The sequence below is a fragment of the Bidens hawaiensis genome, unplaced genomic scaffold (assembly GCF_021521415.1).
Source record: "Bidens hawaiensis isolate Kalapana, Puna unplaced genomic scaffold, B.hawaiensis_p1.1 tig00026825_1, whole genome shotgun sequence".
Classification (NCBI taxonomy): domain Eukaryota; kingdom Viridiplantae; phylum Streptophyta; class Magnoliopsida; order Asterales; family Asteraceae; genus Bidens; species Bidens hawaiensis.
The window spans coordinates 84,300-102,317 of record NW_027494314.1 but is presented as its reverse complement, the minus strand read 5'-3'; the positions used below and the strand labels follow the sequence as shown (position 1 = coordinate 102,317).

The 18,018-nt window shown below is 35.9% G+C and overlaps 2 protein-coding genes across 2 annotated transcripts; one reads left to right on the top strand and one right to left on the bottom strand.

Moving 5' to 3' along the window:
- Positions 1-1,440: 1,440 nt before the first annotated feature.
- On the top strand, positions 1,441-6,347 carry LOC143574039 (nuclear transport factor 2-like). The gene is made up of 9 exons (XM_077058766.1): positions 1,441-1,579; positions 1,672-1,806; positions 3,089-3,395; positions 4,397-4,734; positions 4,829-5,006; positions 5,095-5,216; positions 5,307-5,372; positions 5,802-5,883; positions 6,076-6,347. Exons 1-9 carry the CDS (start codon positions 1,532-1,534, stop codon positions 6,165-6,167), a joined length of 1,368 nt encoding a protein of 455 aa, XP_076914881.1. The 5' UTR covers positions 1,441-1,531; the 3' UTR covers positions 6,168-6,347.
- Positions 6,348-7,698: 1,351 nt separating this feature from the next.
- Positions 7,699-11,286, bottom strand: LOC143574049 (uncharacterized). The gene is made up of 2 exons (XM_077058774.1): positions 8,633-11,286; positions 7,699-8,358 (listed from the first exon to the last, which is right to left on the bottom strand). The coding sequence occupies exons 1-2, from the start codon at positions 11,283-11,285 to the stop codon at positions 7,937-7,939; spliced, it is 3,075 nt and encodes a 1,024-aa protein (XP_076914889.1). The 5' UTR covers position 11,286; the 3' UTR covers positions 7,699-7,936.
- Between the last annotated feature and the right edge of the window lie 6,732 nt (positions 11,287-18,018).

Sequence of the window (18,018 nt, the reverse complement as noted above, 5' to 3'; positions counted from 1 at the left end):
TGAAGAAGCCGCGTACGACAATTACCTAAGGAATAGCTCGGGATCGGGTAGCGAAGAAAATTAGTTAAAGAAACAGCAAACATGGAGGCAAATAATGAGTAAGAAACAGCAAGTTGTTCATGTAATCGTGTCTAAGCATTCTTTAATGTTTGTATTTTTGAGTTACGAATATGCGATAACGATTTAATGTTTGTATTTTTAATGTAAAAACTATAAATGAAAGTTATGTGTTTTTAATCTTCCAAGCAAAGAGCCCTAACAACGAAAGCAAAGAATGGCTTCGGTCAGTCCGTTTTGCCTTGTAGTTACCGGTTTGCCTTGTAGTTACCGGTTTGTTTATACTGTGAAAAAATAATGGTTATTTAAAAAAAAAAAAAAAAAAAAAACCCGGTTAACCTAAAAACCGGTTATTAAAAAACCGGTTTATTAACCGGTTCTAACCGGTTTCTAAACCGGTCCTAACCGGTTAGACCGGTTAGGGTTTTGACATATAAAAACCGGTTATTAACCGGTCCGGTTATTAACCGAACCGGTTTTTTTCCGGGCCAAAAAAAACCGGTCCGGTTAATAACCGAACCGGTTTTTTTAAAAAAACCGATTTGTGCACCTCTAACTAGAATCCTTGTAGACATTTTCTTTTTCACTTTTATTTATTTGTGTTTTTAGGTAATCTACTAATTCACTATTTTCCAGTAATTATATTTTAAAATTTTCGTTGTCATACAATTATATAAAAAAGAAATGTATTTGGTGCCGTTCTAAAAAAAGGAAAATTTATTTAAAAAACCCAACAAATAATTTTAAACAAACCGTTTAAACATCCAACTAACATTGAATCAAATACGTGATACATTTTACAACCGGGTATAACTGAAATTACTCATATTCATCCCAAAACTCATTCATTAAAAATCCCAACCTAAGTAGAAGCTTGCGTTACGTCAAAGAGTTCTGCTCATGTGATAACACGACTGTCAAGTGGTAGCCAGTAGTATAATTGAAAACTCAAGCAAAACTCTAAAGCAGCATATTCTCGGTTAAAACAACATAGTGTATTCTAATTATCAAAACAAAAGAAAGTTTTCGTTTTTAAAAGAAAAAAAAAAACAAGGAGCGCGCTCAAAATACTAAATGCTTATTTTATTCATTAAAATAAAATAGAATTTAGTCATAATGCAGATATCCAGGGTCACATCCGTAATTTCCCAAAAAAGCAAGTCCTAAAAAAATAATAATAACCTCACCTCACCACCACCATTCCACTCTCCAGCATCTCCACCGTCCACACCCTCCAATCCAACGGCCACAATTCAATCCAAAACAATTACCTTTTCAACCCAGATCTCATCATCATCTTCTCTTAAAACGCTGCAACTCTCACCATCGCCTCCGTCCGTACACTACCACTTCACTCCGTTAACCTTCCGTTACTAATACTAACCGATTTCACGAGATCTTATATGCGTTCACCGTAATAAAACCCTACCTACTGTTCTTACTTACTTACCTAGGGTTTAATAATAAGCAATTAATGATGGCCAATTCATACTCTTCTTCTGCTTCGGTTACTGCGTCTCAGGTATTCATTATTATTATTATTATTATTATTTTGGTTACGAAGTGTATTGAATTGATTGAGTTATACTGTGTGTTATGTGATGATGTGTTTAGGTCGGTTCGTACTTTGTTCAGCAATACTACCAGGTGCTGCAGCAACAGCCTGAGTTTGTTCATCAGTTTTACGCCGATTCCAGCACCGTGGTTCGAGTTGATGGAGAATCCACTGAGACCGCCTCGGCTATATTCGTAAATATTAATTTATTTTAGCTTCTTTTGTTATTTGATTTGAAGCTTTAGTAGAATTATTAATATTTTATATAATCAACAACCAGTTATTAGGTTTAGTAAGCTGTGTGCGCTTAATCAAGTCATGATAATTACTTTATGCACAATCGAACTTCCTATTGGTGTTTTTTCATGATTGCAAAATGATGTGAAGTTAGTGTGTTTTTTATGTCAATCTCTGATTTAAATGATGGTTTTTTGGATGTTTTTGTTAGATGCTTATGTAGTTTTACATGCATGATTGTCTGCTTACAACTAATTTTTGAAGAATCTATTGAGACTGCCTCTGTAAATATGATTTTTTCGTAAATATTAATTTCAGTTTGTTTTGTTATTTGATTTGAAGCTTGAGTTAGTGTTCTGAATTTGTGTTTAGTTGAATCTTTTGATATGATTTTTTTGGATTTGTGTTTAAATTGCCTTTATAAGCATCAGTAAGTTATTTTGTTTAATTTGTTTTAAGTTTTAGTGCTTGTGAAAAGTTTAAAATTGCTTTCTTATCACATGCTTTAATCACTTTATGCACAATCAATCATCTTCTTAGTGTTTTATGATTGCAAAATGCAAAATGATGTGAAATTAGTCTGTTTTTAATGTGAATCTCTGATATTAACAATTTTATATTTTCTCATGATGTGAAATTAGTCTGTTTTTAATGTTTATCTCTGATATTAATAATTATGTTAGCCTATGTCGTTTGTACATGCATGATTGTTTGTTCTCTCTTATTTTTTTGCTTCATTTTTCTGGGGTATGGTTGTTTGTGGTTGAGAGGGTATGTTATTTTTTAATTATGTTTATTTAAGGGGATGTTTGGATGTGTTTCTAAAAGGCTTACTGTGATTTGAATTCACATTATCTACCTTTTGCAGTGTTACTTAGACTGCCGTTATGATCTTTTTGCTGAAATTATCAAAATTTGAGAAACTGGCTAAAGGTTGCTACAAGAAAACTGATTTATGATAAATGCAAATTTACTGAACTGTCTTTTTGATCAAATGGTCACCTGACTTTGATTTTTTAATGTCACAATATTCACTGTAAAAGCTCACATTCGAACTTTACTTCATGATTTAGACATCTATTCTGATTATATGTTAGTGGATTTATCATGTTTCTTTGGTTTTTATTGCATGTGGGATAAACAAAAAAGTCTTTGCCTTTAAAGTTGTTTTTTTTGGTCTTATAAAGTTGGTTGTTTGTGAGCAACTGAGCGTTGAAATATCATACTGTTTTCTTGCAGCAAATCCATGCGCTTATACAATCACTACATTTTAGTGCTATTGAGATCAAGACAATAAACTCTCTTGAATCATGGAGCCAAGGCATCATTGTGGTGGTTTCTGGTTCCGTGAGATCCAAACTTTTCAACGGGTGGAGGAAGTTTGTTCAGACATTTTTTCTTGCACCACAAGAAAAAGGTTACTTTGTGATGAATGACATCTTTCACTTTGTAAGTGATGAGGTTACACATCATCATCCACCACCTGTGGCGCCCGAGACCAAAGTTGATTCTCAGCCAATTAGTTCTACTCCTTCTGAGTTACTAGGTATTTAATTTTTTATTATTTTATGTTTCGTGCATTTATATTTTATGTAGGATTATCTTAAGTGCCAGGTTTTAATGTTCTACATTATAGAAGTTCCTTTATTTGTTTTCGTGTGAGTTAGATAGAAAATTTAGGTATGTTTTGCGTAAAGAATCAACAACAGCCTATCATCACCATTGAGAATCACTTGGCACCAGCTGGCAATTACTGTAGTCTGATCAGTTAAGTGGAAACAACCGATTGAATTACAAGTGCATTAATTAGTCGGACCGATGATTGATGGAATCAAATTTCAGCATAAAAACAACCCAAACGCCAATCATTAGTTGATTAGACACCAGCAAATCAGCAACAAACACAATTTTTGTTTATTTTGTGTGGTTGATTGATTGTCTATAACAGTTTCTGATTGAACAAGTTGTCCAAGTAGCATTAGTGATGTTGCTCGAACAACATACTTGATCAAATTCAGTAGTATACAATTGATTAAACAAAATAAACATATGCGTTCTGTACTTATATGCTAATGTTAAATCGACTGGTGATCGATTTTGTGGCTGTTGATATTTGATTTTGTTAATCCTCGGATTTGCTGTGGGTTGCACTTGTGATTGAATGTTTTGCGGTTGCTTATCTGATTGGCTGATATGACTGACTAAAATAATCAATAGCCTTCAAGTGGGAGATTTTTAGGCGAGGAGGCTGATTTGCGGTTGTTGCGCTGGTAGTTGGATTTGCAACATTTTTGCTATCTAAAATTAGTTTATATCTAGAATTGTTATCTCAAATTAATTTATAGGGATTTTTTTTAACGCCAAACGCCTCGCCTATCTAAAATTAGTTTGGTTTGATCCTTCCCTTTATAATTAGATGAAACTGCAACTAACGTTCTTATTTGTTTGGATTTTGGGAAAATCTAGCTATCTATCAATGCGTTTTTTTTTGTTTTTTTAACCTTTTGCATTAAATATGCATTTTCGTGTAACAAATTTTAATTTCAGCTGGTGAAGATGCATTAGAGGTTGAAGCAAGGGAAAACTTTAATATGATAAATATTGAAGGAAACAATGACGAGAATTACTACAATTCCCAAGAACAACATCTGCAACAACAAGAAGATTATGAAAGCGAGCCCTATGATGAACAACCACCTCTTGAAGAACATCTTCAAAACACAGTTGATTATGCACAACAAGAACAACCTCTTCATTATCAGAACACTGTTGATGAATATGTTCAAGAACCTGTGCATCACAACACAGTAGAATATGCTCAAGAACCAGTTTCTGCTGTCGAAGAGCCTGCTGCAGAGCCAGTGAAATTTACCTACGCTTCTATCGTACGTGTTTTTATGTGTCATATTATCTATATCTGTTGCTTTATGTGCTCTTTATTTGTATTAATATTCTCTTGTTTATGTTGAATTTAAACAGTTGAGATCAAAAGGGAAGTCTTCACCTTCTGTTCCATCTCAGTCGCCGGTTAACAAGACGCCGACACCTGTTTCGGAATGGAATCAGACTCCTGAACCCGCTGCTCAACCGCCACCTGTTTCTTACGTGTCTGAATCTACTACTCAGGCACCACAGGAATCTTTCAGTTATGAAGAAGGTGAATAAAATAGCACTTTTATTTGTTTCTTTTTCGCATGTTGTTTGTGAACATAAAAGTTGAAATCTTTAATTGAATTATATGTTAGGTGATTCAAAGTCTGTTTATGTGAGAAACTTGCCGACTACTGTTACCAGTCTTGAAATTTTCCAAGAGTTCAAGAATTTTGGTAAAATCAAGCAGGACGGTGTATTCTTGAAGAACCGTAAGGTTGTTGTATTCTATATTAGCTTTTATTTCTTTTTTTCATTATTATTTCTGGGTGTATAGCATAACTTTTGAAATTTGAATTACTTGCAGGATGTTGGTGTTTGCTTTGCGTTTGTGGAATTTGAGGACCTAGAGGGTGTTCAAAAGGCAATCGAGGTTTGTGATCAGTTTTCCAACTTATGAATGGCTGATTTGGGATATGTTTTATCTTTAACAGGTCAAAATTGTAGAATGAAAAAAAATTATTACGATGAAAGGGAATTGCTCAAAATGGAGTGAAAGTCACCCAAAGTGTATTTTTATAGTATAAAATCTTCCAACAATAAGTAAAATTGAGAAAGTAGTTTGAAATAGTGTAATTATTAATCATATTTTATGCAGTTATTATTGTATAAAAATAAAGGAATTAGACCAATGTATGCATGAAAAGGTGAACATAAGAGCTTGTAAAAGTTTAGTACTGAAGTTTATAATTAGTTTCAGTTGGTTATTCTAGAATTTTTTGCTTGCATCTTCAGCTTGGGTCAAAGTTTGTCAGTGATTGCTGCTCGATTAATATATAATTTTTGGGTCTTTATTTTTTAGGCATCTCCGATTCAATTAGCGGGACGACAAGTTTACATTGAAGAGAGGAGAGCAAATAGCAGTGGTGGTAGCCGTGGTGGAAGTATGTGCTTTATTCTGTTTTCTTCAACAGCAATAATCATAATAAGAATATACGATAGATTGATAATAGGATAATCGAAGTTAAGGGCAGGGGCGGATTGCAAATTTTGTCACACCTTAAATTATTAAATACATTGTAGGAATTTATAATTTTATATAAGGGTTGTTGACATATTATTGATTATTTGAATAGGAGGAAGAGGCGGTGGCGTAAGAGGCCGTGGTGATGCATCAAGAGGGCGTTATGGTGGCGGCTCTTACGCAAGAGGCAACGGTTTTCGTTAGTTTTCGGCTCGCGGCTTAAACGGGCTAAAGATCTTGGTGGGTTTGTTTCTTTTCAGTATAATGGTTTTGGTTTTAAACACATGCTTGGGTTGTGCTTCTGTGTTGCATTATGGTGTTCTAGGGTTTTAGAGAATTATTGTACATCGGTATTTATCTCTTTATTGATTGCATTCAATATAAGAGATGCATGTTTTTGTTTCTTGCACCTTCGTATCAGCTGTAACTTTTTCGGACCACGCTTTTCTGTCTTCCCGCTGTGTTAGTTTTACTTTATTAAGGGTGTTTGGTTTAGTTGAGTCAAAACAGTTGGTAACGGTTTACTTCCAAACCGTTGAGAATGAAACCAAACTATGCTACTAATTGTTTTGGTTTTATGTTTTGATCTTAATGGGGTGTGTACAGTCGATTTGGTAATGCCTATCTATGTCACCTTACAAACGTGTTGACTTTCACCCATCTACTTAGTAAACTCATTGGCCCTCATATGGTGAGCTACTCCGTGTGCAATTTTGTTCATTGAATCCGGACTCATTTACGCTGTAGATATAACTAATAGTGTTGTTGGATATCAATAATTCAAACTTTCACCTATTGGGAAGGATTAATCCTAACTCGGTACCAACAATCCTTTCAACATATTTTCTTCAGGAATCTCATACCAGCTGAGAAGTAGCTTTGTTAGCCTTTTAATGACGTAGAATATACTATGATGAGATAGCTAGGAGAAAATATGTTCAAAGTTGGGACTGCATGTAAATATTTCTTGAGTTGAAATTAATCCTGACCAATAGATGAAAGTTGAGATTATTAAAATTCATTAACCGTTTTTTTAGACATGCAAACTCACATGTTAAGCTGATCAAACTATGTCCTTTATCTTCTACTATTTAAAATAGCTAAAGTCAATTTAAAACACGATTCTCTACTGGCAGCCAATTATCTTGAAGGTCACTCAACCAGGAATTTGACCCCTTTGTCTCAGGAACAAATTCTTTCTTTCATCCTTTATGGTCTTCATGATTCTTATTCTTTCTTTTTAACTTTATGGGCTGCCAAAAGATTCAAACTTTTCTTGAAAGACAAATTTCTTGTGTTACCTGGAACTCGAACCCAGGAACTTTGAGAGTTTGAAAGACTCTGTCTTTGCCACTGGAACGCCAACACCAGGACAAATGATTCAAACTTAAATCTACGCAAATTGCATTCTGAAAAGCCGAAAGCACAACCATTGAAACCCTAAGCAAGCATACAATCATATTTAGCACATTACTTGTTTTTATAGCTCAAGTAAAAACAGGACACAACGTTTTGGGTTGGGTCGGACTCTTGGACCGACACTAACTGCCCAATGCGCCATGAGTTCACATTATGAAACAAATTTTTAGTTTAGCTAGGTACACTATGAACTGCCTCTCAGTTCTTTAAATCCAACACATTATTTGTTTGGTTTCAAGATGTTTAGGTGAACCAATGAGAGCTTTACCTAATTTGATCTACTTTTATACCTACTCTTTCAGTATTACTTGTTTAATATTTTAAAGATAAAACATAACCAGGATACAGACAAGTTACAACATAAATTTGAACTCACGAATATATGTTATTGTTACATTATTTTCAGTAAGAATCAACATACTTGCTAACATACTCTACACATAATTAACAGACTCAAGAACTTACAAAATGTGATTATCATCTACATATAATTTAACAGAAAATCATGCCTACATCGCTCGAACGCTTCTCGGGCCTATTCCAAACTGATCACCTTATAAAATACCGTGCACTGGCAACGCGCTAAAAAGAGGCCTATTTTTATCAGTAGAAGTTGGATCTAATCCTTCACTATTGGCGTCACTACCGCCTTTCCTTCGAGGTCTTGCTTCTTCAAGCATGCTTACAACATCTCTCATGGAGGGACGATCTTTTGCAAGCTTTGCGGTACAAATAACGGCTATTCTAAGGACTAAAAGCATCTGTTCTTCTACATGTTTGCAATTTCCTACATTTTGATCTATAACGTTTGTTAATGGTTCGTTTTCTCTGATTTTACGACGAAGCCATTCGACTATGTCTACCGAATCCCCAAATGCAGGGTCCACGGGCCGTTTTCCCATGATGAGTTCCATTAAAACCACCCCATAGCTGTATACATCACTCTTTTCGTCCACCTTGAGTGTGTATCCGTATTCTGTAATCAAGATAAATAATTTTTAGAAGGGTGAATTTGTGAGAACACAAAAGCAATACACATGCAACAAGAAATTTGCGGTTTTGTGTTTATTTTACCCGCATTTGTATTTTTTTATTGTAGATATGTAAGTTTTTAGTATTAATATGCAAAAAAAAGTAAAAATAAAATATTTCAGATTTGTTTACATGTTTGACATGACTTTCTGGTCCATGTTTAGAAACCATTAAGTGTACGATAATTCATAAACAAACGCCAATAACTAAAATCTCACCGGGGGCGATGTAACCATAAGATCCGGCAACCATCGACACCGTCTCGTTCTTCCTCACCATCATCTTCGCCAACCCAAAATCCGCAATCCGTGCCTCCAAATTCCCATCAAGCAAAATATTATTCGGCTTCACATCCCGATGGATCACAGGCGGATGACAGTCATGATGCAAATACGCCAACCCCTGAGCAACTCCCAACACAATATTATACCGCAAAACCCATTCCACAAGCCTTTGTCCACGCCCATGCAACGCTTCCCCAAGACTCCCGTTCGTCATATACTCGTAAACAATCATCGCTTTCGTATCATTATACACAAACCCTAACAACCTTACAATATTCCGATGTCGAAGCTTCCCGAGCACATTAACCTCCGCGACTAAATCCCCAGTGCTCGTTCCCAATTCGACTTCGTTTTTCTCGGTATTCGTGCCCCATAGCTTCTTAACCGCCACGATGTCATTTGACCGTTGAATAACCGCTTTATAAACAACCCCTGTGGCCCCCATACCTATAACATTACACTCCTTCAAACAGTTAATAATATCCGAACTGTTAAAACTAACTTTTTGAAACGCCGTTAACCTAAACGGCCACTCACGTTTCCCCAATTCAAACCGTTCCTCAAAACAACTTCCGTTAGGGTTCCGTTTACTATACAGATATTTTCCGGTGAAAGCAGTTATTATCACGGCCGTCGCCACCGCCATTCCGATCACCCATCCGGCGATGACGTGGCTCGTGTGTGAACTGTTTTGGCGGGAACTGTAACCATCTCCGGTGCACGGCGGCAGCACGTTACCGCATAAACCCTCGTTTCCGGCGTGATCTCTAGGGTTTATAGTTCTCAGCATACCGTTCTCCGGCACCGGACCTTGAAGCTTGTTGTACGATACATTCAACGATTCTAACGCCGGCGAGGTTCCGAAGTTTTCCGGCAAGCCGCCGGTTAACGAGTTGTTTGACAGATCTAGTACGGCTAGGGTTCCCATGGTTGAAATCGGCACCGGAATTGTACCGGTGAGCTGGTTGTTACGTAAGTTCAAGTACACTAGTTTCTGACATGAAGCAATGCTCGCCGGAATTGGTCCGGTGAACTGGTTGTTTGAAAGATCTAGAACAGTTAATGCAGGACAGTCTTGGAATAAGTTTGGGAGTTCACCGAATAAGTTATTATTGGAAGCTAAAAGGTTTTGGAGGTTAGGGATTGAGAGAATGGATGACGGGAGTGTCGACCGGAGTTGGTTTCGGGAGAGGTCGATGAACGAAAGGGAGGTGGACGACGAGAGGTCTTTCGGGATTTGACCGGTGAGATTGTTGTTTGCGAGTTCGAGCCGTTGGAGGTTCGGGAGGTCGCCAAATCCGATTGGGATTGTACCCGAAAAGAAGTTGTTTTGGATACGGACACGAACCAAGGAGGTGCATTTCGATAACCCGACTGGGATCGGGCCCGAGAGTTTGTTGTTGAATAGGATTAGTTTCGTGAGGTTACCGCGGTTACAAATGGTTTTGGGGATTGGTCCGGTGAAGGAGTTGGAGGATAGATCGACCCATTCGAGAGGGGAGTTGAGGCCGAGATAGTCTGGAAGCGGGCCCGAAAGGGAATTGTTCCATAGCTCGAGAACGCTTAATTGAGTCAGGCTGCTGATCCCAGTTGGGATTTGACCTGACAGTCTGTTGGACATCAGATTGAAGAGCTGTAAGCTTTGCAGTTCTGATATCTTAATTGGGATCTCTCCGGATAACCTTTTGTCAGAGAGATCCAACTGAGTTAGGGAAGTTAACTCCCCTATCTTCGGAGGAATCTTTCCGCTTAAATTGTTCTTGTACAAGAACAATGCTTCCAACGATTTCAAATTCGTGATTTGCGAGGGAATCTCACCCTCGAGATTCCCGTATGCCAAATCAAGATACTTTAAATTCGTCAAATTCCCAATCTCCGCTGGAATTCCACCAGTGAACTCGTTGTACCCTAGAATAATACACTCCAAAGACGAAATCTCACCGATTTCTCTCGGTATCGGTCCAGTTAAACTATTCCCGGACACCCCGAGAAACTTTAACCTTTTCAAATTCTTAAATGACACGGGGATCGAACCCGTGAAGAAATTCCCTCTCAAATCCAACGTCTCTAACGCGGTGTTATTCCCGAGCTCAACGGGGATATCACCGGAGAAATTACCCGAAACATTAAGAAAAGTCAACCCGACCGCCATTCCTAAACCCTCCGGAAACGAGTCAACAAAATTATTTTGACTCAAATCCACAATTTCGAGCAATGTAAGATTCGAAAGCGATTTAGGCAACGCTGAAGCGAACCCGTTACAACATAAATTGATTGAAGTAAGACCCCGAAGACGCTGAATGTCATCGGGGACTCTCCCGCTTAGATTCCGCCTTGAAAGATCAAGACTCTCGATTCGTCCAATCGAATTACACACAATTCCGGTCCAGTTACAATGTGCATTGTGTTGTGTAGTGATCTTCCAGTCTTGAAGGTGATCTAGAGGATCAACAAGGTGTGACTTGATGGATAATAGAACAGAAGCTTCATCATTGACCTCAGTCAACGCTGCATAAACTGAAGAACAAGTGATAAAGATTAAGAACAGGAAGAAGAGCAAACAAAGGGGTTTGAAGGATATTATCATTGTTGCTGAATTGTGGTGTTAAGTTTTGATCATTTTGGATCTTGATTTGGAGTGTGAGTGTGAGTGTGAGTGGAGGAAGTGAAGTGGTGATGGAATTATTTGTAAGTTGCAGTTAAGCAGGTAACATGGGGGAGATTAAATTAATATTTGATTATTATTTCAGAAAACCAAAAGAGGTTGAGATTTTGAACATGGGACAGAATGTGTTTTTTACACTAATCCCCATTTTCATTTGTAACTTATATAAATGTATATAATTAAATAAAAATTATCCTTTTCTTTTCAGGAGATAGACCATATTTTTTATATTTTAACAAATCTTCTTTTTCTACTTCTATTCTTGGGTATTTGGTTTGTAAAAAGTGATCTGAAGTTACTGCATAGTAACGAGTTAGACACATTATTATATATATATATCAGTCTACTCTCAAATATAATAAGGTAAACTTATCATTGTAATAAGTTAGAGGCGTTGTCATAAAACTTTTGTATTAAAACAACTTATAACATGTCTTAGGAAGGTACGGGGAAGCAAATCAAACATTGACATAAAACATATATAACATGTCCTAACAAAATAACAAATCGATATAGAAGATGAATTTGCCCTTCAAAATGTAGGAAGATCTTTCTTCATATACTTGTGCTCTTTCAAGCTGCGCTTGAAAGCTATAACTCAATATTACAAGGATATCGAAAATTTTCAACAATATCAAGTGAAAACCCAGAAGATATCGAATCTTAGTGTGCATGAAGTAAAAGATCGAACAAACCAATGTCAAGAACTTTGAAATATCTTTTAATGGGAACATCCACTAGATGCATGATTTTACAATGCAAGCATCATTAAAGTTCATTGTTAATTAGAGTTTCCATTCAAACAAAAGTGTTTATGAATTATCAAGTTGAGAAAAAAAAACTTTTGAATTAACTAGATGTAACTTTCAAGATCCCATTTTAAATTGGGTTTGTAACAATGATATTATAAGTTTAAAGGTATATAATAATTATAATAATTATTTCAATTTGCTATAATTTACCACTTTTAACTCTTAACAAAAACTCACACTCATATAATTAAATTAATTTTTATCAATAAAAAAATAGTATAAAATTATCTGCTTTATCACACACTGAAATGATGGAGTGTTGTGGGCATATTTGGAGTTGCTTATGAGTGAAGGTCAACCTTTAACACAATCATAAAATCCAGCTTAAACCTTAATAACATAACTTTCTTTATGTTTATATCCCAAGTTATGACAAAGATTCATCATTTAGTAAAACGCACTCAATACTCAGCCCCACATACATTACATGATAGATACAATAGATGGTTTAATACATGCGTGCACCAATCTAAACGTTCATTTTTTAATAAAAACTGAAATTAGAAAGAAGAAGAAGAAGAAGACAATCATAAAAGATTTTAACGATTTATTAGAACAACTAAATGTTACACTTTACTGAGATTGAACTATTGACCTTCTATTCTACAACCTTGACCTTTCCGCCTATTCTACAAATAACGACTTATCTCTCATTCTTTCTAGTTAATTAATTTGAAAGTTTGTCAGATTTTTTCTCATAACAAGTTTTAAATGTATGCATGGACAAGAGAATTATAATCAATTTACACAGGTGTAGTTATTTATAAAATATGAGCAAATATAATTTTATCTACTTATGCATATAACAATTCAAATACATCAATTAAACAATTTTTTTTAACAGCAAATGCCTAAAAAGACTCTAGACTCTGAAGGTTACTTTTTGCAAATTAAGAAACTCAAACCCCTGTCACTCACACGAAAGAAATCCTTAAGAAAAACCTCATTGATCACCCCATCAGAGAGATGACATACATCAATTAAACATGATATATTTTAACAGTGATAGCATATTAAATAAATACGTAAATAAATGAATGTTTCATATTGGTTCTCGTAATTTTTAATATTTTGTGTTGTGTCCACACATGCGTCGTGTGGCCAAAGTTGGGTTGAGTAGTTGATATAGCTGACCCTAAAGATTTTTTAGTGCCGTCAACTATCTGATACTCATTTTTTACGTGTAATATATGTAATATATATGAAAACTAACCACGATTCACAATAGCAAATATTTTTTTTGTGTGTTTATGATTTTAAAACTTTTTATTTTATTTTAATAATTAAGGTAAATTTTATTATGCATATCATAAATTTGTATAATTTTTTAGATATATATACAGAGTGCATGGATTCTTTGAGAAAAAAAAATGACGACTGATAGGCATATCATGAATTATTGAGGGTTGCAAATACATGTAAATATGCATAATCTCACATGCTAACATGTGATGTATTTTAAGTAACAAAAATAAGAGAGTGGGGTGTCACTTTGGGACATCAAAAGGTTATCCCATGTGATTTCAAAATCCCATCTTTCACCACCTCCGTCATCTATAATTTTTAATTAGAGAGATAAGATTCCATTAGTTTAATCAAATATTTTATAATATGTATATTTATTATTTAAATAGTTAAATATTTACAAACTATTGATAATTACACTATTTGTGAAATATAATGTACACCGGTAAATAAAATGGGCTTTTTATTAGCTTTCACTTCAACTCAACCAGATATATGCCGACTATCTAAAGAAACACGATGTTTGTTTTCCTTTTAAGAAACATATTATGACGGACGTAAATGCAATAGGTGTGTACGTCGTGTCTAGTCTAACTTCTTACTTGTCTAATTGATTGATTGTTTCAATAAAATTAATCCTTCAAAAAAAAAATCTAAAGAATATCATTAACTGCTATATAAATTTATTAAAAATATTGAAAATTATAGCTTTTCAAATATAATTGAAATAATATCTTATATCTATACTATATATAATACATGAGAAAATGACAAATTAAAACACTTAATTTTAAGAGTTTACACAGTATAGTATATCTTATCTTACAATACTAATAAAAGAAAATGTTGAAACTTAGGTGTCAAGCTTACATTTCATCTAATTTTTAATCTCTTATCTCATTCATTCTAGCTATTTATGGGTCATGGGTCAAAACCATTTTGTCAAATGGATTATAACATAGTGTGGATTATATTTATTATTGAATCAAGTATCATTTTCATACCTAAGGTTTGACCAACTACACAACTTTAGTATCTTTTTTTTTTTTAAATTTCTTGCAAATCAACACCTAGTGTTTCCAAAATAATGCTATTTTAGTATTTTTCGTTAACCCTGCTTGTTTTTTTCAGTAAGTCTACATTAAATTAATTCAAAAGTATTTTGAGAATCACAACTGAAATAACATACCTTATTTATTTTTATCATTTGACAAAACCCATGTAATACACGGGTTCAAAAGCTAGTAATGTACATGTATAAAAATGAGTAAACTTGTCTTTTAAACATAATTCACCCAACTTACATGTTTGCACTCTCATTTTTAACCACATTATGTTTTTAGTTTTAATTTAAACCAATTTCTTACCCATGATTTTTAAACGGCCATAACTTTTCATACGCTAATATTTTTGTAATACAATTACCAGGGCCGGCCCATGGGTGTGGCTGGGTGGTCGACGGCCACAGGCCCGACACCCCGCTAGGCCCGAAATTTTTTTTTTTGAAAAAAATTGTATAAGTTTTTATTAAAAATAGTATGTATATTTAATGTTTAAATACAATTGCATAACCATTAGCTTGGTCTAGTGGCAAATGGGTATTACTCACAATCAAGAGGTTGTGGGTTCCATCCTCACTTGAGATGTGTTTAACCTTTTTTTTATACAAAAGTTTTTACACAACCCAAATTATAACCAAATAAACCCATATAAAAATTAGACTGTTTAAACCTAACAAAATACTCCTTTTACTTAAGGCAAAAAAAAAAAAATTTCGCCTTCAACCCAAAAATTTTTATGCTTTCTCGGAGCCGGGCCTGACAATTACACCATAAAAACAAGGATTTTATTTTCTTGTATTTGAGTATGATATTGTTATAATTTTTCAATTTCTTAAAGATTAATATGCTACGTAGGTTAAACTTGTGAGTCAAACTGTTAATACATATTTGAGTATGATGGTTTTTAAGTTAAATTTGTGAACCAAATTGTTCGTACAAACAAAAACTGAACTATTGAAAATAGAAACAGAACCATTACTAACGGTCTAGTTTCACAATTTAAGCTTTGATAATAATTTTTGTTTAAATGATTATTAATTTAACTGCACCATCAATTGTAACTAAGCATCAACAAAATATGACACTTGTGAGGATCATAACATGAAGAATGATAATTTAGCCACATAAATGGTAAATATTAACGAAAGACTGAGGAGACGAAATAATAATAAGAACAAAGATTACAAAAAATCATACCGGAATTAAGTAAATTTAAAATGGTAATAGCCAATTTTACTTGTATTAAAAAAATATTTATTCAATTATATTTTAACCATATCTAATATATATAACAAAACATATCTAATACTAAATAATAAAGTAGATTAAAATGCATTTAACGTTTACAGTATGGTCTGGTTTCATACAGCCGGTTTTTGTTAAAAACCGCAAACCAAACCGTTCGCTACAGCTTGAAATTTTTGAAACCGATTAACCGACCAAAAGTTAACAAAACAAACCGTGAAACCAAACTGATGATCGATTTAAACGGTTTCAAGATTTTAAACCGAACCATGAACACTCATAATTGTAGCGTGATTAACATGGTCTACGTTCATACACTCATCGCATCGCACGGCCACCCGTCTAGTATAGTTAAATGAACGAGCATTGTAACATAATTGTATAGAAAACCAAGTAGAAATTGTTATATTAAGCACATTGTTAATGGTGTTTATGAGTTCATTATATCTTTTTTTATATGTTTTATATTAGATTTATTGACATCATATGGTGTAGTATTAAGTATACGTTATATTATGATATTATAGTTAAGGTACTGAAGAAACACTAACCGGACCCCGGACAGGTTACTGGTAACCTGGGGGTTGGAGAGATGTTTCCCACGAGGGGTTAGACCCTTGGAAGATGGTTCTTCTGATAACCTGCAAAACAGACACCGTGAGCTCGTCACTGAGAAGGGGGGGTTCCTCCTTGTGACCACCCTCCGGCGTGAGAATCAGACTAGATTGCTCTTTAAATATAAAAGTATATTAAGAGATTGCTAGAGCAGATATCAGGTATAATATGATAATGTAATGTGTTTGAGATGATCATACCATTTGGGGTATTTATAGCCGAAGGTAGGTTTCCAAGGAGGTATGGCCGGCTGCAACAGTGTTCATGTTCATCAACAGTAGCCTACGCACGTGCCCTGCTGGTAGTTGGTGGGTAGGCAGCGGCTGATAGTGACCAGGCCTGCTGTATACTATTCCCTTTCCACCAACTGCCGGCTACGCACGTGGTATGACAGTAGTTGGTGAGTAGGCAGCGGCTAATAGTGATACAGTACAGGAGCATGCTGCTCGCCATACTGTATCAGTGAGCTGTCGTATCCCTGATCAGATCTTTCGCCCATACCTCGTCAGGTACAGTAAAAGGTCCTTCAGTATACAGACTGGCTTATTTGGGCGGGAGTATTCCCCCTCCCGCCTCTGTGCGGGATTGCTCCCGGCTTGGCTCATTCCTTCAGGTGACACTGAATGATCGAGAGCTAAGTGCCTTGTGCGTGTAGCCATGCTGCGCGGGTGGCCTTCCCTAATGGCTTGTATCCGAGGCTGCGGGGACAGGCGGAGTCCTTCACCATTGGGAGGCATTTCCTGCGGGACCAGCTTGCGTACTGCGCGTAAGGACGTCACGTCTCTGAGCATGGTTGGTCCTGCGGATCCAGTTGGTCTCTGCGCAGACGTCCCTGTTTAAGGTGAGTCTTGCGGGACCAAATGGGCTCTGCTGGGACCTACCTCTTCAAGTCCCCCCAGTCCAATGTTCTTCTCATGCGTGTTTAATAAAGTGAGGTGAACTTTTGGACTTGAGCAAAGGGTTTTGAAAAGGGTTTTGTAAGGTTTTCCATGGGGATTCTTTCCGCGGAAGTCCTTGTCACTTGCAGAAATGCCCGAGTTTCCTGCTTGGTCTTTGGGTATGATGCGGGTAGGTCTGTAACCTCCTCGCAAGTCAGGAGCATTGAGTCCCAGTTGTATGGATTTTCCATGAGGTTTTGGTAGTTTTGAACATAGTGATCAATTATGTTAAGACCACCAATTCCATCCTGGAGCTTCAAACAACGTAGTTCTCGACGTTCCCGCTATGCGGGGATGTTATTTCCGTTTCCGCAAGCATTGTCCAGAAGATCCTTCTTGGTTTCAATTCCCAGCGGAGCGCTAGGTATGTGAAGGGTTTTGCCTTGACACTGTACCTGCGCTCGTCTTACGGTTACTTTACTTCCAAGGTATTCCTGGCGTCAATTCCCTGCGGGTGCTAGGTATGTGAAGGGTTTTGCCTTTACACTGTACCCGCACCCGTCTTATAGTTACTTGGTTGCCGAGGAATACTTGGCTTCAATTCCCTGCGGGTGCTAGGTATGTGAAGGGTTTTGCCTTAACACTGTACCCGCATCCGTCTTACGGTTACTTGTTTGCCAAGGTTTATTTGGCTTCAATTCCCTGCGGGTGCTAGGTATGTGAAGGGTTTTGCCTTTACACTGTACCCGCATCCGTCTTACGGTTACTTGTTTGCCAAGGTTTATTTGGCTTCAATTCC

Bases quoted from the DNA above. Each gene is read 5' to 3' on its own strand.
- LOC143574039 (XM_077058766.1), top strand. From the start codon at position 1,532: ATGATGGCCAATTCATACTCTTCTTCTGCTTCGGTTACTGCGTCTCAG. The intron at 3,396-4,396 runs GTATTTAATTTT...TTTTAATTTCAG, and splicing joins TACTCCTTCTGAGTTACTAG to CTGGTGAAGATGCATTAGAG. The intron at 5,884-6,075 runs GTATGTGCTTTA...TTATTTGAATAG, and splicing joins TGGTGGTAGCCGTGGTGGAA to GAGGAAGAGGCGGTGGCGTA.
- LOC143574049 (XM_077058774.1), bottom strand. From the start codon at position 11,285: ATGATAATATCCTTCAAACCCCTTTGTTTGCTCTTCTTCCTGTTCTTA. The intron at 8,359-8,632 runs GTGAGATTTTAG...TCTTGATTACAG, and splicing joins TTATGGTTACATCGCCCCCG to AATACGGATACACACTCAAG.